Source organism: Trichogramma pretiosum, unplaced genomic scaffold (genome assembly GCF_000599845.2).
Source record: "Trichogramma pretiosum strain Unisexual culture from Peru unplaced genomic scaffold, Tpre_2.0 scaffold6, whole genome shotgun sequence".
Lineage (NCBI taxonomy): Eukaryota > Metazoa > Arthropoda > Insecta > Hymenoptera > Trichogrammatidae > Trichogramma > Trichogramma pretiosum.
This window is the reverse complement of record NW_019641678.1, coordinates 2,997,839-3,020,761: the sequence shown is the minus strand read 5'-3', so window position 1 is coordinate 3,020,761 and position 22,923 is coordinate 2,997,839. Positions and strand designations below refer to the sequence as shown.

At 32.6% G+C, this 22,923-nt stretch overlaps 3 protein-coding genes across 6 annotated transcripts in view; 1 reads left to right on the top strand and 2 right to left on the bottom strand.

Annotated features, from left to right (window-relative positions):
- The first annotated feature begins 4,036 nt into the window (after positions 1-4,036).
- LOC106652210 (ribonucleases P/MRP protein subunit POP1) lies at positions 4,037-7,236 on the top strand. 2 transcript variants are annotated; one of them, XM_014371017.2, is made up of 3 exons: positions 4,037-4,569; positions 4,668-5,360; positions 5,412-7,236. In XM_014371017.2, exons 1-3 carry the CDS (start codon positions 4,446-4,448, stop codon positions 7,163-7,165), a joined length of 2,571 nt encoding a protein of 856 aa, XP_014226503.1. In that variant the 5' UTR covers positions 4,037-4,445; the 3' UTR covers positions 7,166-7,236. The 2 variants fall into 2 exon arrangements, with proteins under 2 accessions (XP_014226503.1, XP_014226502.1); XM_014371016.2 differs by having other exon boundaries at positions 4,668-7,236.
- A 17-nt stretch (positions 7,237-7,253) lies between these two features.
- Positions 7,254-9,018, bottom strand: LOC106652211 (ribokinase-like). Of its 3 annotated transcripts, none has more exons than XM_014371019.2 (8): positions 8,845-9,018; positions 8,609-8,711; positions 8,412-8,544; positions 8,218-8,344; positions 7,978-8,139; positions 7,805-7,896; positions 7,542-7,730; positions 7,254-7,468 (listed from the first exon to the last, which is right to left on the bottom strand). In XM_014371019.2, exons 2-8 carry the CDS (start codon positions 8,665-8,667, stop codon positions 7,295-7,297), a joined length of 936 nt encoding a protein of 311 aa, XP_014226505.1. In that variant the 5' UTR covers positions 8,668-8,711; positions 8,845-9,018; the 3' UTR covers positions 7,254-7,294. The 3 variants fall into 3 exon arrangements, with proteins under 3 accessions (XP_014226505.1, XP_014226504.1, XP_014226506.1); XM_014371018.2 differs by having other exon boundaries at positions 8,609-8,692; XM_014371020.2 differs by having other exon boundaries at positions 8,609-8,679.
- A 906-nt stretch (positions 9,019-9,924) lies between these two features.
- Positions 9,925-22,923, bottom strand: part of LOC106652152 (frizzled-4-like) — a 37,670-nt gene continuing 24,671 nt past the window's right edge. The window contains exons 3-7 of the mRNA XM_014370948.2: positions 22,474-22,693; positions 21,766-22,085; positions 21,395-21,679; positions 21,072-21,276; positions 9,925-10,850 (exon numbers count right to left, since the gene is read on the bottom strand). Coding sequence (XP_014226434.2) covers positions 10,183-10,850; positions 21,072-21,276; positions 21,395-21,679; positions 21,766-22,085; positions 22,474-22,693 — 1,698 coding nt within the window. The 3' untranslated portion in view covers positions 9,925-10,182. The remainder of the gene's footprint in view (positions 10,851-21,071; positions 21,277-21,394; positions 21,680-21,765; positions 22,086-22,473; positions 22,694-22,923) is intronic.

The following is a 22,923-nucleotide window of genomic DNA, read 5'->3' as shown; positions in this document are numbered from 1 at the left end:
AAATAATTCAACAACAATCAAGCAGCTGCTTTTTAGTTATGGGATGCCCTTTTTCACATCGAATCATAATTTAGTCCACTATCTCATACTCTTCAGTTTTTGCAAAAAATTGCAAAAGGGTAAATGTGGGTATTACTGCGGGTGCACCTATTACTGCGGGAGAAGAATAAACTAATATTATGATTTTCTAAAGGTATATGACTGTAACTTAACTATATGAGTATTTAAAGTAAGTTTTTCTCATCCTATGAGTTGAAAATTAATAGATAACAATGAAGTTAATTATTGTTAAAGCATTCTTAAAATGTGATTCTCGAAATCGATCAAAAAAAGTTGAAAATTTTCGTGTTTAGACACATTTTGTTGCAGTTGATTTAATTAATTGCATCGACTTGGAAAGAAAAGTGATAATTTTATCAGTAAGCATAAGTGATGCACAAAATATTCAATTAACTTTTATATCGATTTAAAATTATTATCTATTTTTTTCATTGATACAATGTTAAGTACATCATTTTCTTGAAATGAGTATATTACTGTGGTAGCGCGGCACATATTACTGCGGTAACATAACTGAATAATCTTAGATCTATGACTTTGCAGTTCGCCAATATCAATGTTTATTGAATAATAAACTTACAGTAAAAGCATCATGGGAAAAGTAAAAAAAAATTGTACCAAGTAATAACAAAACCAAAATGAATCCGCAGTGCGCAGAAAAAATTACCCTCAAGATAATGTTAATCATCCTGTTGAAGCCGTCAAAAAAGATAGTACCATCGCCGAAGCTTCAGGTACCTGAATCAACAATCCAAGCTTGAAAACCAGGAAAATATAAAAGCGACAGGTCAGGACGTTCAACAGTTTTAACAAAAACTGAAGAGAATGAAATAGTGGACTAAATTGTAACTCAATGTGAAAAAGGGCATCCCATAACTAAAAAGCAGCTGCTTGATTGTGTTGAAGTTATATGTCTCCGAATCAAGACGAAAAATCTTTTCAAAAACCATTTAAGAAACATTTTTTTTATTAATGAGTTGAAAATAATTTTAATACTATCGAAATCTTGCATTTGAAGCTGAAAAAAAAACCACCGTAATACTTGCTTACCGGATACGATTACGTTCGCAAGAGCTTCGTTAATATATTGCCTCACCAATCAACCTTGCGAGATTGGCGAGAACAAAATAATAGTTATTTATGTAACAAGTGCCCAAAAAGCGTTTTTGGACACTTGTATGCGGTAAAATGCCTCATTTTGACACTATATGAGTGTAACGATGAACTCAATATTCAATAATAAGATAAAATGATAATTGTACACTATCCAATAATCACAAAAGCAAGCGTTGTAATATTTGGACTGAGAGAACGATGGATAGGCTGCCGACACTCGTGTGACACTGTGTAGCCACGTCACAAAATTGTGCATCTGATCGACACAAATTGCGTTAGGCATGCCCAATATAGATGAGGGTTAGATACTCACAAGGAGACCACCCCAGCTCCGGGTCATGAATTTGCTCCAAATTTTTTTTGGGGTCGTTACCCAATACTGAAGCCCTGTGTGCTCAGTTTGATCTCATGGGCCTTAGGGCCCATTTTTTAGAGGATTTTCCACATTATGAAAAAATCTTTGTTATTTTCTATATCGATATAGAAGTACTTGAATAAAAAAATGCGACGACTAAAAGTTTTAAAATTTTTCAAAGAATCTGCTTGAATTTTTCCAGAATTTTTGGGGCCATCTATCACTTAATTCAAGAGGCCCAAATTTGAAGCTTTTTTAATAGATTTTAGGACTTCTTAAAAAGAGTGATCTGCCATTCATAGAAATTTTTTTACATTCATATCGTCCACATGATACGATACATTATTAACTTGCAAATAAGTAGTGTAATGCCCCCGTGCCAATAAATTACCACGGTGACATATGAATCCTCGTAATTTGTAACATTTATCAAATAAATGGGGAACATCGTCTAGACACCTAAAAAATAAAATATTTAAAATATCTTTTTAAAACTACAATCATGAATTTCGGAAATTTTTTCCGCTGACTCGAACCCAAAAACGCTTTATTGGGCACTTGTTGCATGAATAACTATTATTTCTAAAATGAGGGTCAAAATAATACTTTTTTACAAAACTGTGCGCATGTATGTCACCGTTTTTTACGCTTTTTGTTATGTTATACTACATGGAAAAAAGTGTCAAAACCAAAATTAGTAGTGTGCTTTCAATTCCACCGCCAGCTTCACAAAGCTGGGAAAAGGCGCACGGAAACAGCTGTATCTCAGTGCAAAAGCAAAATTTTTGAATTTCGAAATATGCAATGGAAAGGGGAGAAAAAATCCTGTTCAAAAGTTGAATAAAAAAAATTTTGAATTTAAGGTGTATATAAGCCCTTAAAAGGCTTCTTATAATATGTGGAAATCCGAGAAACTTTTAACTTTCCGATAAAAAAAAAAACATTTTTTTTTGGAGTACGCATCCGTAATATGCTTTTTTGTAAACTTTTGGACTTGAAAAGTGATAAAAAAGCAAGGCTTATGGTTTTAAACCATCGATCATTTTTTTAAGGCAAATAGTATGATAATTGTTAATTTTTTCCGTTTTCGCAGTCCCACTGAATGTAATAAAAATTGAGAAGGACTGTGATTTTTTTAAATAAACCGTTTATAGTTGATGTCAAAAAACGAGCAAAATTATAAACACAGTCAAGCATTACAAAGAAAGAAACACAAGTTAGATGGACGCATCTTATAATGTAAACACATAGGAAGCATTTCACGTCAACCCACCCACGCTACAGCGTATTATTTACTCAAATCGCGCAATATCTACCTAGCTATAAAACTACCCATTTTTAACTACGAATTTGAAAAGAGCGGAAAATTTTACGTTTTAACATGCTTTTTTTTAATATTTCGCTATCAAGTTAACAATTTTAGCATACTCGATTTTATTTAGACGAGGTATTTTATGTACTGCAAGCGGTATCTACAAAATAGTCTACAGGGTGCTAAAATAATCGTAGAAAGCTCTATTTTTTTTAAATTGCTCGTTGAAAAAAGAACTTTCCGATGATACAAGTTTAATTTGAACTAAAAAATAATGTAGTCCACGTGAACGTTCAAAAGATCCAGTTTTTCGGTCATTTAAATTGTTATGCTTTAATGCGACTACCAACTGGATATTGACGCAGATGGATTGAGCAACTCGAATCCATTCATAATATATATGGATTTAAAGAAGACAAAATTTCCAAGAAATGAAAAAAAAATTCATCTTGATTCGATGAAAATAGACAGAGATAGAAGCATTTGAAAATTTACGAAATTTCAATAAAAATTGTTATTGCGATAAGTATAATGCGGAGCTAGAGGCAAATTAAATTTGATCGTCCTGCCAAAATGTCCAAAATAGCCCAAATTAAAATTGGCTTGGGGCGCGAAGTCGATTTTTTCCACCATCTGAGTGTGCTATCAAAAAATGTGTTATTTTTAGTCCGTTGGCCCGGCATAAATGTTGTATTCAATTCGATGTAACTTTTTTTCCTTAAGGAGCACGCGGTCCCGCGACGTCTCAATCGATTCGGTTTCTCAAGACCTTTAAGTCCCTAAATTTTGGTAGAGAATGATTAATCGATCATCTCAGAATATTCGATAAAGTATGAAAAACGTAATTTTGTAAAATTCGAGTTTCCATTACATACATTACATAATTAAGGATTGGGAGTCTTGTGACGAGGGCACGGCTTGGATACAATTTTTTTGAAAAATATAATCCCTCAACTACCCAGAAAAAAATTTTGAAGGTGAATCGATCATTTCTAAATATCACTAAGAAATTATAAATCGGGCCCGGTTCCTTTTTACAGTGTGATAAAATCGTATGAAAATCATTTTATAACTCAGTATACTCCATGTTACACTCGTAAAATCTAATAATATATACATGATGACTTTCAATATAGTTTATAATAACAGAAGTATAGTCACTGATCCTGTTTAAATAATTACAGTACGAGTTCCACATCGGTTCCTTAAAAGTTAAAAGTTTCCCGGATTTCCACATGTGCTCCTTGATTCATCATGTATTATGATGTATGTGATGTACAAAATGCAGTGTCAAAATTTACTTCTAGAGGCCTCTGACTCCGCGGCAGTCTGCACTCTGCTGCAGCCGTCTCTCTATACCACGCGCTTATCGCCAGACCACGCCGGTACAAATTTTTCATAATAAGTCTCAAAACAAAAAAAGAAAAACATCAGAACCTGTTTCCTTAAAAAAAAATTCATTTATAACTAAAAGTGTATAGGATTTCATCTACAATTACGTATTTCATCGAATGAAAAGCTACTGTTGTTAAATAATTTAACATAACCTTTGGTTTTAATTGTATTATTGTGCCAAGAGTAAGTAAAAAAAAACTTGCCAAGATGACAGATGAAAAACAATTCGACGAGTATCTCGGTGGATCTGAAAAACTACCTCACGATGTTCACATTCTAAAAATTGCTGCTGCACGAGCTTCTGAAATAGCTGGAATGAATTATAATATAGGTAATATTTAAATTTTAAATACTTTCATTTTCTACTTTTCATTTGGAGTAGATTTTATGTATACGTATATATTTATATTTTTGTTTTCTTATTTATAGGAAATCCACGGCAAACCAAATTGATTTTCCAGAAATTACCTGTACACATGCGGAGAAGAGCAATGTCTCATAATGCAAAGAGAATGCCTCGTAGGCTTAGGAAAGGACACATTAGCCAGATGACAAAATCTGGACTACCTCCTAAGTCAAAGCGACCATCTAGAAAATACCGCAGAAGACCAAAAAATTTGCTCCTAGAATATAATAGAAGACAACAGAATAATTTTTGGCTAGAGACTCACATATGGCATGCAAAACGTTTTAAGATGGTTGAAAAATGGGGATTCAAGTTACCTATGCATTCAAATGATAGATGTTTTAAAGCTAGTTACAGAGCTGTAAAAAATCATTGTTTATTACAAGATATTTCATACTACACTTGTTTAGAAATCAGGGGTAATGCAGAAAATTTAAAAGCAAAGTTAAAAGATCATTGTAATCAAAATGAATTGACTTTTGGAGCTAAAACTTTTATGAGTGGACAAAGAGAAGGTACTCTCATGTTTTATAAGAAAAATGGATATCCCAATCATCCAATTGGTCACGTTACATTTATGTGGAACAATTCTGTATCTAATGAAAAATCAATCTGGTTATGGATTCACCCTGCTTTTTACAAAAATATTTTAGAAGAAATTATATCAAATTTTAACTTTAATTTGAATCATCCTGATCAAACAAAGATCTCAGAAGGTACTATCCCATTTTCAGAACTAAAACTCAATCAAATGATAAAAATTCCAGTTTTCAGTAATGCAGAGGGATGCAAACTAATAATATTAAGGAATTGCTTGAACAGGTTCAGATTGAGTGGGCCTTTGTGTTTGAGTACAATTACTGAAGCATTCAAAGTCCCAAATTTAAATATGAAATTTCAAACTCCATTTATTACTAGCAATCTAATGAATACAAGAAAACTGAATCTAAAAAATTATAGTGATGAATCTATGGAACTAGATACTGATGATAAAGATGTTGGAGACAGTTGGTTTAGAAATTATTATCAGTTTCAAAATGTAGAAAATGTAGAATCTTTCAAAGTACAAAAGGAGTTTTTTGATACTTTAAAAACATTGAAATCACCTAGCCAATTACCATCAAATATGATACTAGGATTAACTATTCTAGATCCTAGATTTTTTTTACCATCGAAAAGGAGAAAATCATTATTAAACTCGAAAGTTATTGAAAACACTTTGATTCCTCCTGCTTTAGCAACCACAAGTTCTCTTTGGGATGAAAATGTAAGAAATTTTCTATCTACCAACTGTAAATCAATGTCATTTATTAATAATCTTAGAACTAAAAATTTGGTTCCTGGTGTGCAAAATGATGAACTTTATAGCGAAGATATCATGCAAAAAATACCAATTATAATAATCCAAAGACCTGGTCATCATTCAGATAGTAATTACACTGAATTTAGTGCTGGATTTGATATTATTTTACCTGCTGAATGGTCAATGCCTGTATGGCTTTCTCTTATTTTACGTTGTGCCAGACCAGGTGGTTTAAGAGAGTCAAAATCAATTGCACAAGAGTGTTCAAACTTGAATGTCCCATGCATCAATCATCCAGACACAGAAGCTTATCAGATTGAAGCAGAGTATACAAAAACACAAATGATTGAAAAATATTTTAGGCTGCCACCAAACAAAAGAATAAATTATGTAAAATTTGGTATAACTAGTCCATTTTTTTGTGAGTGGAAATTGCTTATGAAAGAATGGAATGGCTCTGATGATTTTTATATTTTTAGGGAAAAAAAAATTCTCAGACAATTAAGTAATGAAATTAAAAGTAGCTTTGCGTCTCAAAAAAATCAAAGAAATGGGCAAGTAGAACAAACTGTGACATCAATACAAAAATTATTTGACAACATTGAAAACAAAAATTGTTTTCTTCCTGTCAGAGTTGTTGTGGAAAGAAAAGGGATACCAAAAGATTTTTCTATAATATGTTTACCATCAAAAGAAGACATAGAAATGTATTTGAAAGATAAAGATTGGACAGGACCAATTGAATCCTTCAAGTCTGATTCAAATGAAAATAAACGAAAAAATTTAAGAATAGGTCATCAAGCTTTGTTGAGAAAATTAAGAAGACAAAGAATAAAATTACTGCAAAAAATGAAAGACAATTCATGTCATATAGCTCCCAAATCATGTGAAGAAATGAAAAAAGTTAAGAAAGTGAATCAAGTTGTAAAAAAAAAGTTACAAGATCGTAGCAAACCATTTATTTTACAACAAGCTCAAATTATGGCTAATCTTTACTTACCAAAATGTGAAAGCGTAAGAAAATCATGTGATAGAGAAGTTGTTGGATATGTTACAAATGGTTCATTTTCATATTCTGAAGCAAAAGGTATAGGTTTAGGATATGTTGTTGCTACTTCTGTTTTTAATAATTTCAAAGAAGTTTCAAATTTCATTCTTATCAGAAATAGTACAACACGACAATATAGAATATGTAAATTGGAAATATTAAATTGTTAAGACTATTTTATGTAGCAGATTGTAAATATAAAGTAAGTTTTTCAATGTTTGTAAATATTTAATTAAATACTTTCAAACTTAACATTGTTTTTATTATTATTATATAATCTTTGATGATGAAAATTTTTTTCAAAAAAGTTCTGAAGGCAAATCTTTCTTATATGGAAAACTACTTTGTGTACCAGTTTTCATTACACTATATCCAGCAATCTTGTTAGCCCTAACAATACAATCATTCAATGAAAGATTTTTATGATAGGCTAGGTAATACGCTAGAGCACCAATAAATGCATCACCAGCCCCCTAGAAAATTATCAGAAAGTGAAAAATTTGATTCTTACAGAGGTATAATGTTAAAAAAGATAATAAGGCATACAGTTGTGTCGACTGCTTTGACTGGTTCTACTGGGGCATGCACAACTCTTTTATCATTTTGGGAAGCATGTATAACTCCTTGAGCACCTAAAGTTATAATTATTACATCACAACCTAAAGCTAAAAAAGAATCTGCAACTAATTGGCCATTAATTAGCGAAACATTTTTTATTCCAGTGATAGCTTCTGCCTGTAATAAAAAATTTTGTCATTCTTACATGGAAGTAATAAGTTTAATGCTTCCATTCATAAATATATACAAACCTCTATTTCATTAACACAAAATATATCACACAATTTAAAAATTTCAAAATCGATATCTGTTGGCGCAGGTGCTGCATTCATTATAGATATTCCTGCATTAATGTATTTTTATTAACTTTCACATTAAATTATATATTTTGATTAAATTTGTATTTAAAACTGAGAAGACAAACCATGTCCATTGTACAGTCTTAAAGCTTCTAATGTTGTTTCCATTGGAATTTCTAACTGACAAATAAGTACTGATGCAGCTTGAATTTTTTCTTTTGCATTTATTACATCATTTTTTGATAACAATCCATTAGCACCTTTAATTATAACAATAGAATTCTCCCCTAATGGAGTGAAATTCATTACGTTTAATTTAAAAATTAATGGGAGCAAATTAAATTATAAATGATACTAATCATTACCAGTTTCTGCAACAGCAATTTGAGCCACTCCAGTGTGGATTTTATCTTTAATTAAAACTTCATCAGTTGAAACATTTTCGTCTTTTAACTTTTTCATATAATCATGACCCAATGCATCAGATCCCAACTGAGAGTAATTAATTATAATTCATATATTGAATAATTAAAGAATAAATATTATGATAAATAGTTACTGCTGTGACAAATAGAGTTGAGGCACCAAGTCTAGCAGCTGTAACACATTGATTTGCACCTTTTCCACCAAAACCTTGTTCAAATTTACTACCTTCCAAAGTTTCTCCAGGTTTAGGTAAACGAGAGGAATATCTAGAAATAATTCAAGATTATATTTCTTTGCTTTTTAACATTTAAAACATGCATAAAAACTCACGTTATAAAATCTATCATACATGATCCAACAACAACAATCTTTTCAGTCAATTCAGTCATTTTTGTTGTTTCCTTCAAAATATGACTGAAAATTAGTTGATTCTCTTAGTGCCATAAACATTTAGAGTATAGTATATCAATGATAAACTTTATCTTTGCATTTTTCATAGATAAGTTTCTTAAGCAAGTTACACTAAGAAATTGATGTTTTACATTGCTAATCAAAATGATACTTACAATTTCGAAATTATTATAACTGATATCTATGGTTTGTTGTGTAAAATGCGGTTGAGATAATTAATAATACAGTTTCTTCACAGCCTTAGTTTTAATAAATAAAAAATAAGAAATCAAAAAATAACATCTGGTTAAAATGAATTTGAAATGTTAGTAAAGCAAGAATGTCATTGTCCAGACTTCTACATTCACAGACTAAACTTGAAACACACTCACACTTGGAGCAATAACACAGTTGGAGGGGATAGTAAATCTGTAGTGTAAGAGGCCGGATCATCTTTCGATTTTAAATTTTTAAGATATCTTACTGATTGTGTTAGCTTGGAAAAGCGAATATAAATCCTAAATAAAATAAAACTGAAGCATCAATCATAGCTGATCAATAAAATAGAATTTTATTCGAATTGAAAAATTATCAATAGATTATTATTTCATTAAAACTCTCTGATCAGTTTAGTTTTTATTCATTCCAAGATTAGTAATTAGTTAATACGTGCTTCGTTTCGATATTTTCTAAAAAAAATTTGTCACTATAAATAAAACTTTACAGTATAACAACCAAATTGCACCTCAATTTTATATTACAAATATAAAAATAATTTTATTACAGATATAAAATTAAGGTGCAATAATGAAATACAGAGGTTCAACTGTATACTTATATAGGATATTTTAGCAGGGAAAATAAGTTCAATGAAATTGAAGAACGTAAATAATTTATTTCTCAATTCATCATATTTTCAACTATACATTATGTACTCGTTGATTTATCACAAAACGTCCTATGAAAGGATTTTGAATTAAGAACTAAAATAATTAAATACATTAAATTCTATAATTATTTACAGTATGTACTTAATATAGACTTAATTAGATATAATTATTTACAGTATGTACATTTTTCACAAGTTTGATATACCATTAATGTTTATAGTAATCGCTAGTAAATTCTTAAATGTACTTCTTATTACACTAGAAATTTCAACAATTGATATAGATTAACGAATATTGCTACAGACTTTTTGTTACAATAAACTTTGCATAAAAAATTTCGAAAGAAAAAATTGACGTGTTTGAACGTATTCTTCAAGTTTTTTAACATTCACTTCTCTTACAAAACTGTCCTTACAATAATTTGAATACACGTTTAACTAACGTTAAAATCTCTGCAAAAATGTCATGTATTTCAACAGATTTTGATTGCTTCGAACACTCTAAGTATATTTTGGTCTCGTTAAAAAAGTAAGATACAAAAGTAAATAACAATTAATAAGACAACGATCTTTGTTACAAGATATTTACAACTGTACAGAGCAAGGATGAGGTAAAAAATAAAAATTAGGCGACGTCGATGGCCGCTGCATGATGCTTGAAGCCGTTGAACGGCCTCGGATGCCTGTGCAGCTGATGGTGCGCCGTCGCCTGCTGCAGTCTCGGCGGCTTGCTCGGGGCGGCCAATAGACGACTCCAAGCGCGACAAGTCTTGCCGGACCAGACCCACATGCCGGACGCGATGCCGATGGCCAGCGACAGGAAGATCCGCAGCAGGGCGATCTCGAGGCCGGCCGCTTTGAAGTTGTCCAGGTTAGCAGCGGCGGCGGCGACCGCGGACGAGGATCGGCCATCGTGGCAGTCGAGATCGTCGTCGTTGTCGCAGTCCACCGCGATCGTCGTCGTAGTCGTCGTGGTCTCCGCGGCGCGCCACTCGAGTCGCAGACGTGCCTCGCGATAGGTGCAGGCGAGCTGTCCCAGGGCGGGCAGGGCGTACACGACGGCAAATACTCCGAGGCGCGTCATCAGGCGCTCGAGCTTGGTCGCGCTGCGGCCGGCCTGGCGCACGGCCCGGCGCACCCGGACCAGAGCTGCGCCGGCCAGACCGCCGAGGCCGCAGCCGCACAGCAGGAGGGCGGCGTTGGGAAGGACCTCGAGCCACGGGGCCAGCTCGTCGCGCACCCGGCACAGGCCCGTCAGCTCGTCCGCCGAGATGTTGCGCGAGGCCAGGGTACCTGTTTCATTCGGCGAGAGAAAAAAAAAACGTGATTAGATGTTTTCTCGATTAAGTAATTTTCAATTGTATGGTTCATTCTTCGAAAATCTGCTGTTTTAGTGTTGCAATTAGACCGAAATAAACTTGTAAAATAAAAACTTGTAAAGGTCTTGAAGGATGTACCAACGGTACAGTCTAGTCAAAATCACAAGTGGGTCTAGAAAAAAATTCAAGACTTTTTTGTTTGTTTCAATTTTTTTGTTGAGTTCATACTCATCGAGATGAAAAATCATAAAGATTCATTGTTTGAAATGTTTTATATTTGAATCGTTCATATATGGTGAACAATCGATTTGCAGAAGTGCTCTTTTGTTTAAAGAACCATTAAACTCTAAAAAACGGGTTTCGGATTGAAAAATTTAAATTTTCATTTTCGCAATTTTTTTCAACGACTGCATGATAAACGACATCAAGCTTTCTAGACCACAATTAACTTTTCTATGATACATTTGATTGTATTAACATCGCAGCTAATTAATGATTGCCGATTTAAGATTAGCATTTTCGAAAATCAGCGAAAGAGAGAATTTTAAAGCTACACTCAAACTGCGAGGATTGAATTTTTTTGGCTTCTTTTTGCGAAAAAAAATGATCGCGACTGAAAGTATGCGGTAAGTTAAAAATTATTAAATTGAAGAAGATAAAAAGTTGGTAATATCATAAAATATTTTTTGATCCATGTCTTATACATGCAAATTTCTTATATATCTAAAAAATTGTTTAAAATCTAGCAAGCGTTGGCGAGCAAGGTCAGTGGCTAGTTTAAAATTAATAAGTCACGTACTTACACATGACTATAATTTCTACGAGTCAACTTCAAGTGCGTATCCATGAGCAAAAATATCATTTGATATAAAATAGTTAACCATATAATTATATCAAGTATGTATCACGACTGCTCTTAATAATCAGTATAATATATCAATAATATATCAATAATATATCAATATATACGAAAATATAATCATCAATAATATATCAATATATACGAAATCAAAAATTTCGTTTTTATAATTAATTTTATACAATTGTCGTTAATACAAAGAAGGCTCATACACGTCGCGAAAAAATGAATGAATATTAAAATTCTTTGTTATTATTTCAAAACCTTCACCTTCTAAATGCAATTTTTATGAAAATAAAATGCAAGCTTATTCTATAAGAGTGGTGATGGTTTAGTTACACCGTGATATTAACTGTTATATTGATCATTTCAATCGCATATCAATCGCAGGGTAAACATGAATTTACATCAATTAAGTGGTAATTTTTTAAAATTCGCATGAATTTTTATTTCAGACAAGATATAGCACATATATGCACAAAGAATTAGAATCTAGTTCAATCTTTTCGATAAATAAAAAAAAATGAAAATGATCAATAGAAAGATTTGCGAAAATATCCGTTTATATCAAGATGTTATTAAGTTGAGTGATTTTTATGTTGAAACTGGAAAAAAGAAGTATAATAATAAGAATAATAAGAATAACCAGAACGAAATTTTTAATCGTAATGACTTTGTTAACCTCGATGTTAAGTTTGGCAGGATTTTGGGTACTTTTATTAAAATTCTATAAACACTAGTATTTTTTACAGTGCTGGACATAAAACATTTTGTATTGGACAACTTTTTAAAAAACGTTGTTTGAAAAAATGTCTTGATATAATGCTTAGCGTGTTATTTTTTAGTTTGTGGTTGTACTCCCTTACGATAAATTGTATGCTTCAAAAATTGCCTTTGCAATGGTGACTGACATTATGATTCTGTTGTACTTAATTTATATAAGTGAAGATATAATAAATGCTTGTGACCAATTGAATAGAAACTGGTAATCAGATGACACAATTAACTATAATAAAATCAAAATAAAACTATATTCAAAATAATCTTTCAGTTACGGCGCCAAATGGTACTTATTCTCAGTAAAAGAAAGACGTTCGATTATTTTAATGATCCTCAGAACTGCAAATCCTTGCACTCTTACCTCTGGTCCTACGATTCTCATGAATTGCGAAACTTTTAGCGCAGTGAGTTATTCAATGTAAATGAATTAATTTTATAATTTCACGGACAAAAATTTGGATCGTGATTTTTTTATAGACTTTGAGAACGATACTATCTTATTTAATGGCTTTTTATCGCATTATGGATAAAAATCGGATCGGATTATGAACATTTTTAATATCTCAATTGATTGTAAATAGTCGTGCATACATTTTCATGTTAAAAATGAACTTAAAATACAATTCTTCTTCTATTAATCATTTATATTATTGGTTCTTGATACAAGAACCAATTTTCATATACATGATTGAATGTGCTTCGTTATGTAATGCTTCTGTTTTGATACTTTTTTTCGAAATATTCCTTTACAATTTCACCAGCATTGCAAAAAAGGTACTGCATACACTGTTAATCATATTTAATGCCGATTTAATGTAAATTCACTCATTAAAATTAGAATAACTAGTTCTGAATTTAATTTCGCCGGTGCTTATGAAAAAAACACAATGAAATGTGCTATGAAAAAAAACCATATGAAACACCGAGAAGAAAAACACTCTTCATCGATACGCCGTGAAGAAAAACACGTCTCATCGTAACGCCGTGAAGAAAAATATCTCTCTCAGAAGCTGAGGATTCGACTATTCATTGCCGTGTGGCACGGCACTGGAAGAGTTGATGTGAAATTCCTCTAATATATAAAATTATTAGCATACTTGGACTCATTGTAAATTCGAACTTGCATCTGAACAATAATTCAGTATGGTTTTTTCAGTATTAATTTTCTTTCTTTTATTTTTTGTAAAAATATTTGACGCTTCTTGACAAAGATTTGGCAATTTTTGTCCAAATAATTAATTGATAATTTGTAAATGTGATTAGTTGATTTGATTATAAATAAAAACACTGTACTTGGTTTACTTACTAAGAGACTTTCTTTCGAGGCGTTTCAATGGTCAGAAAAGGGCCAGATCTCCGCGATACAGATAAAAGACACGTATTTTTTTTCTATAATATAGTCCTAACAACACTCATTGAGCGGCGTTTTTTTCACAGTATTTTAATTGGACATTTTTTCTTTGAGGCGTTTAGAAGAGACGTGTTTTTCTTCACTGCATATCGATGAAGAGTGTTTTTCTTCACGGCGCATCGATGAAGAGTGTTTTTCATTACGGCATATCGATGAAGAGTATTTTTCTTCACGGCGTTTCATTGTCATATGTTTTTGTTTGTGGTGTTTTACTTATGCTGATAAAAATGTTATTCATAAGCACCGGCGATTTATGGTTTTTTTAAATAAAATCTTTGTTGAAAATTAATGTAAAAGTACTGATTTATGTTTTTACAAAAATTGCACTGCAAGTGCATTAAAATGCAATCATTACACTTTATTGTTTTATGTAAAAATAAACAGAATAAGTAATAGTATAAATAGTAATAGTTTAGTAATAGTAATTCTGCCCTAGGCCGGGAAAAACAGATATGTCGCAAGGCACGTGAAACTTATACGGGTACTGCGGCTTTCTTTTTTCCCGGTATAGGCCTGTATACTATTTTTCATACACAGTGGCCCGAAAATCGCTCTTCCTGCTTTGCGCAGCGGCAGGGAAGTAGTCACTTTCGGGCCGCTGGTATGAAAAATCGTATACTGGCCTATACCGGGAAAAAAGAAAGCCTCAGTGCACGTGCTAATCGACCTCGGCTTCGCTTAGTTTGCTTATTTCACGTGCCCTGGGACTTTTCTATTTTTTCCCGGCCTAGGGCAGTAATATACTATTTATAATTAAAAACATAGTTTCGTAACACCTGTAAGTATTGTGTATAAATTTGACTGCCTTCAACATTCGTAAAAAAAATTTTTATTCTATAAAATATTTTTTGCTGCATGTTTTACATTTTTCATGAATTTGAGCAATTTTATCAAAATCAGCAAGTGTTACTGAGCGAGGTATTTTTTTTTGTTTAAAATTAATATGACATGTGTTTACACATGACTATAATGTCTATAGGACTATAGGTCAACTTTGCTATTAATTGTATATTATTGTCGTTAATTCAAGAAAAGCTCTCGCGAAGCACAAAAAAATATTTGAATAATAGAATTCTTTGTTCTTATTTTAAAACCTTTCCCCTCAAAATGAATTTTGTATAAAAGTAAATTGTTGTATAAGTTTATTTTTTCTAATTGTTTTCTTTTAAATAAATTTTTTTCTTAACTAATTTTTTTATAATTTTTTTTTATACTTTGCCGGCTAGGTGCTGCCGCACCTCTTGATGTGCAATTTTCAAATTCAGTTTAAATTTTATTTATGAATAGGTTGTTGTGAAATTGCTGAGATTCAACGACATCCATAATCAAAAAAAAATTTAATTCATTTTGATAATACAAAAATGAGTTACTATATTAATCTTTTGATTTCCGAAAAAAATTATTCACCACCAGCGACGATTAATTATATGTCCACTGTCAGTCGATGGATTCTGATTTCTCCAGACATGAATGAAATTATGCGAAAATTTGGAATATTAATGGTTATCAGCTTTGTTGGATTTGCATTGTTTAGTATGGTATCTATAAATGTAATTTTTAATACAAGATCTTTAAAGCATAAATCATTGCTATATATATATTTTTTAATTAATTTACACACTATACATATAGTGTCGTACGTGTGCGTTAAAAAATTGTCTGAAAATATTTTTTAATGTCAACTGCAAAATACTTCAACAAAATTTTCGTAAGTGACTATGAAGTTTTTTTGACTTTTTAACGATAAACTTTAAAAAGATTCGCAGAAAGTAGTATTTAAAATTGGTCGATTCAGAATGTGTGCACGCACTATTTCTCAAATTCTATAATACGATAATAAAAAAAATTATGAAATTTCGTTCTAGGCGCAAGTACTTATACTTGGAGTTATTGAAGGAACTATGAATAGTTATATTGCATTTGATACATTTTTCATTTTCATTATAGTTCTTGGTTTTCTGTTTGTATTTATATCCCTCATGTACGATTCAAATCAGGTATGTATTAGTATATTTTGTAACAAGTGCGCGAAGCAGTTGACTCATCCAGGAGTTGTTTTCACCCGATCGTAGCGAGGGTGCAAAGACTCCTGGGTGAGTCAACTTCCTCGCGGACTAGTTGCAAACGATATTTTTTAACTCTGCTTGCGAGAAACTAGGGTTTTCTGACGCTTTAAGGTTAGAAAACCCGTGTTTCGCGCACGCAGTGTTAAAAAAAATTATTAAAACGCATTTATAACTGCTTTTTTAAACTGAATACCAATTTTACAATAGGTTAAGGGTGTACAAATTCAAATTGGGACACTGTGGCAAAATTGCAGATCTGACATTGAAAAAAAAATTATATTGCAACACACAAAAAATGCTTTTACTATAACTTTAATTTACTTTAGTTAGTGCTTGTTTTATGAAGTTATTTTTCTACAATTTATGACATTTTCGACATTTTTTTTAACGATCAATCATGTACTTCAATTTTTAAGTATCAAAAAGACTAACAATTAAACTACAAGTGCTTTCTTACTCGATTATTTGGAGAATATAAAACTTAATATTTACAAAGTTTTAAAAAAGTATATGAAAAAATTTTTAAATTTTCTTATCAAATTCATTGTATGAAACTTGCACGGACCCCCATACTACCTCATGAATCAAGACTAAAATAATGATTGTTTTAAATATTTTTATAGGTCTATTATCATTTATTTTTTTAGTATATACATTCGAACCACTTGTAAAATATTCGATAAGCAATTGGATATCAGTGAATAACTCGGTTAAAAGAAGCTTAATGATCCCCGTTTATTTTACTGATATTTTGGAGAAGTATTATTGGATATGTTTTTGTTACACTGTAATATTGGCTTCCATCATGATAATTGCAATCAATGCAATGAATTTTTTTTTAGTCTACATAGGAAAATTTATTGTAGCAATGTTCTCAATTATAGGGTAAACGTTAACTTGAACCAATTGTATGAAAAATGTGTAATATCCACTTAATTTGTATTTTAGACTAGATATGGTCAACATGCATGAAGAATTGGAATCGAGCTCCGTACTTTATAAGAGTGAACAAAAAATGAAAATAATCAATAGGAGAATTCGCAAGAACATTCGTTTACATCAAGAGCTAATAGAGTTGAGTTATTTTTATGTTGAAAGTAGTAAATAAATTACTTACAATATCAAGTAAAGAGCAAAAAATGATTAGATTAAATGATGATTTAACTAAAATAATATCTCAGGTTGTTTAAATCTCTGCAAGGAATGGCCCAAACAAAGTTATTTATCATAATAACTGTGTTAACTTTGATGATGAGTTTGGCAGGATTCTGGGTAGTATTATTAAAATGCTATAAACATTAAATTCCTTTTACTTTTTACCGCAAAATGTTTTATTAATACGGTTGGTCTTGTTATTTTTTAGTTTCTGGTTGTAATCCAGTTTGATAAATTATATGCTTCAAAATTGGTCTTTGCAATGATAGGCGCTGCTATCATTGTGTTCTATTTAATTTATATGAGTGAAGATATAATAAATGCCTGCGACCAATTGAATAGGAACTGGTAATTATATATTTATCTATACCACGATTAAAAATATACTTGTATCCAAAATACCCTTTCAGTTACAGCGCCAAATGGTACTTATTTTCAGTGAAAGAAAGACGTTTGATCATTTTAATGATCCTCAGAACTGCAAATCCTTGCACTTTTACTGCTGGCCCAACGATCCTCATGAATTACGCAACTTTAAGCGCAGTGAGTTATTTAATGTAAATGAATTAATTTTATATTCGTATAGACAAAAATTCAAATTGCAAATTTTACAATTGTAGATTTTAAGAATGACATTGTCATATTTGATGGCTTTTTATCGCATTATGGAAGATTTTCAATAGTTTGATTCGGAAAAATTTTACGCACAGTTTTATGTTAAAAATGGATTCAAAGTACACTTTTTTCTGTTAATCATTATTGGTTCTTGTTTTTAATGATTTTTGTATAAATGACAAGTGTTTGTGCTCCGCTATATATGAGTAAATCTCGTGATATTTTAATATTTGTGTCAACCTCATAATATTCGTGTGAAAACTTAAAAATTACAATTCCTGGCATTGTTTATGTGAAGTTTTCAACTTTTTCTTTTCTGAGAACAACTTCCAGTGGGATCCAAACTTGAATTTATACAAAAAAATGCGTTTTACGGCGTTTTTTATGCGTTTTGAAATTCAACGCATCCTATTTTTAATTTTCGAATTCTGATTCCCGATAAGCCCATCAAGCTTTTTTATCCAAATCATCGCCAAACAATCCTCAGAAACTGTATTTTCAAAAAAATGTCACTGACTGGTGTGCGTCGTTACTCGCACCTTCTACACTCTTAAGAAAACTTCAACTCGATTTTTAGTATTTTAATGATATTTTTATAAAATCCCAATATCCCAATTGGCTCCACCATGAATCATCACGAAATCATGGGGAAAAGTAGTTTTTGATTAGCAGAATCGAGTGGTATGTCTATTTTTGGTGTACGTGCCTTGTAAAAAAAGTTATGTACGATATAAACGTAGAATTTGCCCGCGCCCATTGTGTATTCTCAGTGCATTTTAATCGAATTTTGCGTTGCACATCAACAGTTTTACTATAAATGGCACGATTTATATTGCTCATTTTAGTTTTCGACATTTTGGAAGAGATGACGATATGTGGTTTTTTTTAAATGTCAAAAAATCAATATTTTAACCAATTTTAGGAGCAAATATTGTCTTAAAAATATGATTCATCGGCTTCAGCTTTAACATGTACTTTTTCAAATCCTCGATGGCCCAAATTTGATGGGCATTATTTTTTTCAAGTTTCTGAATCACTTGTAATTCCCAAAAAAAAAAAATTTCATGAGTGTACTTTAAAAAAAGAAATTTTTTTCTATAATGTCAAAATATTAAAATTTCACGAGATTTACTCATATAATGCTTTACATGCATCATGCACAAATAGACATATTTAAATAATTCGGCTGTTATGTGATACCGAGCAAGGTCTGTCGCTTTTTCAAAATTTATAAGACAAGTGTTTACGCACGACTAAAATATCTAAGGGTCAACTTTAACTGCATATAGATAGTCCAAAATAGCATGTAATGGACAATAATTGGCCATATAATTATATAAAATGCATCGTGAACACTTTTGACTAATCACACAATAATATGTAACTATCCAAAATCAAAAATTTCGTTTCAATAATAAATTTTACACTATTATCATTAATACACGAAAAGCTCATGCGAGTCACAAAAATTGGTGAATAATAGAATTCTTTTGTTTTATTTAGGGAATCTTCACCTTCAAATTGAAATTTTAATAAGCGTAAAATGTTATATCAGTATGTACAGTCATAAATTTCAGTCTAAGTTTTATTTTTAATGTAATATTTTGGAATGATTGCGATTCACAAATTTTATTTATCATTAGCTTAAAAAAGTTTAATTCTTTTTGACATCCCAAATATGAGTTACTACGTTGATCTTTTGCTTTCTGAAAAAAATTATTCGCCCCCAGCTATGATAAGTTATCTTTCATAAATTACTCAATGGATTTTTATATCTCCAGATATGAATAAAATTATTCGACTATTTGGAAAAATGTTGGTTATCAGCTTTGGGGTATTCGCTTTGTTTAGTAAGGTAAATATCTATAGAATGCATTTTTCAACACAATATTATATTATCTCTTATAAGTAGAAGTCAGTCTTTTAGATAATTATAGTAAAAAAATTAGAATTTTCCTTGAATTTTTAATGATCAACTTGAAAAAGATTTACAAAGAAAACAGTGCTTAGAACTGGTCAATAGAGAATGTGCGTAAGTTCCGTATGATCATAAAAAAATTATCTACTATATTTTACTTCTACTCTATTTTTTTTGCTACTACTTACACTCGGAGTTATTGAAGGAAGTATGAAAAGTTATGACATATTTGATACATTTTTTATTTTTGTCTTGGTAGTTGATTTTTTTTTGGCATACATATCCCTTATGTACGATTCGAGTAAGGTATGTATTCAATCATGCTAGTACATTTCTAACTCCTTTTTTTAATTGATTAGTAATTCTACCATAGGTTAAGGATATTCCAACGCAAGTTGGAATTATGTGGAAAAATTGTAGATCTCACAAGGAAAAAAAAAATTATCTTAGAACACTTAAAAATTGGTTTCGGCATAGCTTTACTTTACCTTTGTTCTTAAATATTTTATGAAATTTATGAAGTTATTTTTTTATAAGTTATGACGTTTTTGAACATTTTTTTTCATCATATGTCGTGAACAGGGTTTGTTAAAAAATCAATTAAAAAACACTATGAATCACAAATACAATTGATTTACGAATTAAAACTATTTTAATTCACGAATCAATTTTGATTTTTGATTTTAATGATTTTAATTTACGAATCAGTTTTGATTTAAAATCATTTTTATCCGTTTCGGGCCAAACGGACGAAATTTCCCATATTTTTTCCGGTGCTATAAACTTTGTGAAAAAAATATCTGAAAAATGTTTAAATAGTCATTTCTAACGTGAAATTTTATGAACTTTTCGAATCCGGTGTCAGAATTGTCAAAAAAGTTGAGAAGCAAAAGTTATGAACAATTAAACAACAAAAAACACGATTTTTTTCAAATTTCACGTCCGAAATAACTATTTAAACATTTTTTAGAAATTTTTTTCACAACTTTTATAGCATCAGAAAAAATGTGGGAAATTTCGTCTGTTTGGCCCAAAACGGGTTAAAATAGTACGATACATCTTCTATTAGTTTTTTATCAAACTCTTAAATGCCAAATTTTTATTGTACGGTTCAAAAACTATCTATTTCTTGGCATCAGCTTATGGTCCTTCCTTAAATATGTTAAATTATTGATTTTTGACATTGAATATTTTTGATTCTGTGCGGTAAAATGAGCTGTAATTTTAATCACTAATATATTTCAATATAACGAATCGATTCATCACCGTTAAATCCTTATTTTTTCAAAATGCAGTAAACTAGTTCTCGCTACGAAAATTAAATTCTCAATCAAGCAGATCTCTAGGCGAACCATACGTATATTAACTAATGAGGCGGAAAGTAAAGTTACCGATCGTCAGTAGGAGCGGCAGTCCCCAGGCCGAGGCGTGTAGGTAAGCGGCGATGTTGTGCAGCGCCTCGCTGCTCCACTCGTGTCGGGCGCTCAGCAGCCAGCAGCCGCACATGATGGCCCACCAGACGCTGCTGGCCAAACTCAAGTAATAGCTCGCCAGCCACCAGGCAGCGCACGGCAGACTCTTCAGACCGTCGTTGACCTGTTTTATTTTTTGAGCAGAAAAAATAAATGAGATGTAAAAAATAATTACGACAATGAAATATCGTTGACCGACATTTTTGTACATCAAAGATCTACGTAAGAAAAGTGTCACTCACGGGCAGATAGCTTGGTCCGTTGTCGCGCCAGGCGCAGCTCAGGCTCTCGGGTCCGAGGGCGCCGCGCACTACGTACGTCAGCGCGAGCAGATTGTAGCAGAGCGCGAGAAAGACGACGGGGCGCTCGGGATAGCGGAATCGGGCCGGCTCGACCCAGAAAGTGAGCAGGGTGAAGAGGGTCGAGAAGAAGCAGAGCCAGGCCCAGCCGCTGGTCCAGCGCTCGACGAAGCGCTTGTCCTCGGCGCGATAGTGCGCGTCCTCGCCGCAACGGGGTACGCACGTGCTCTAATATGACGAATTAATAATTATGATACATTATTTTTTCATGCTGATTTATAATATGTAACATAAAAGTAAGAAAATTAAAGTACCTCGTTGAGGTAAGTTATCTCGGTGAAGTGAAGCGGGCACGACCTCTCTGCCAAGTCGTCGTCGTCGTCGTCGTCGTCGTCGCTCGTCATCGCGGGCGAATTAGCCGGAAGCAGTAGCGGCGCGAATGGCTCGCGCGACCGACCCTCGACCGACTTCAGAATCGGCCACTGCTCCAACTGCTGGAACTTGACGTCGTCGTCGGTGACCTCGTCGTTGCGTACGGACGATTCCCCCGACTGCTGCTGTTGATCCAAACTGGGCGTCTCATCGTCGAGCCAGAGCGTTTCCTCGGGCGGAGGCTGAACGCATACCGTGTTACCTGTGACGGTCGCAAAAGAACAGACGGGAGGGATGATATTACAAACGCGCTCTTGGTAAAAAATGGTATACCATATTGGTATGCGTATGCAAAAAATGCTCAATGCGCGCATTATGCAAAGAGTAATTCGAGAAAATTCTTGCGTCGTATTATTATACATTATATATGAATCGACGGCGGCGTTTCTTCAAAAGTAATTTATACCTCCCTTTTTAAATAGGCTCTCTATGCCCAATACAACGCGCGTTAGTTTGAACGGGGAAAGAAACAAAAATTACGCATCGATGCTCGCGAGCACATTATAATATATTAGCTGTATTACAAAATTGATTGACGCGCACGAGAACGAGACATATTTTTACGAATAGATCGTAATATATGTACTTACTTATGTCGGGAAAGCGTTCGCAGTCGAGCATGTGGGGCCAGGGCAGATCGAGCTCGGCCAGCGCCAGGTCGCAGTCGGCGCGCACCCTCAGGCAGAGCGGCTTGCAGGCCGGGATGCGCATGGCCACGTGCGGCGAGCAGACGGGCGCGAACACCGAGCAGAGAAAGAAGCGCAAGTGCCGCGAGCAGTTGGACCTGACCAGCGACATCATCGGGCCCAGCTGTAGTACAACAGAACAAAAGGTACATGAATATATATGTGTTATTTAAGTTCTTTTTCTTCTTTTGCTATTTTTAAAACGTATATAATATAAATATATATGTGAGCCGAGTCCAGCTCGTGTATAAGACTATATGTATGCAACGCGGCAGAGAGAGGGAGAGAGAGAAGCAGCGTTCGCCGCCCTTTCATTATCCTCCACTGCTTATGCGCTTCTCTTTCTTCTTCGTG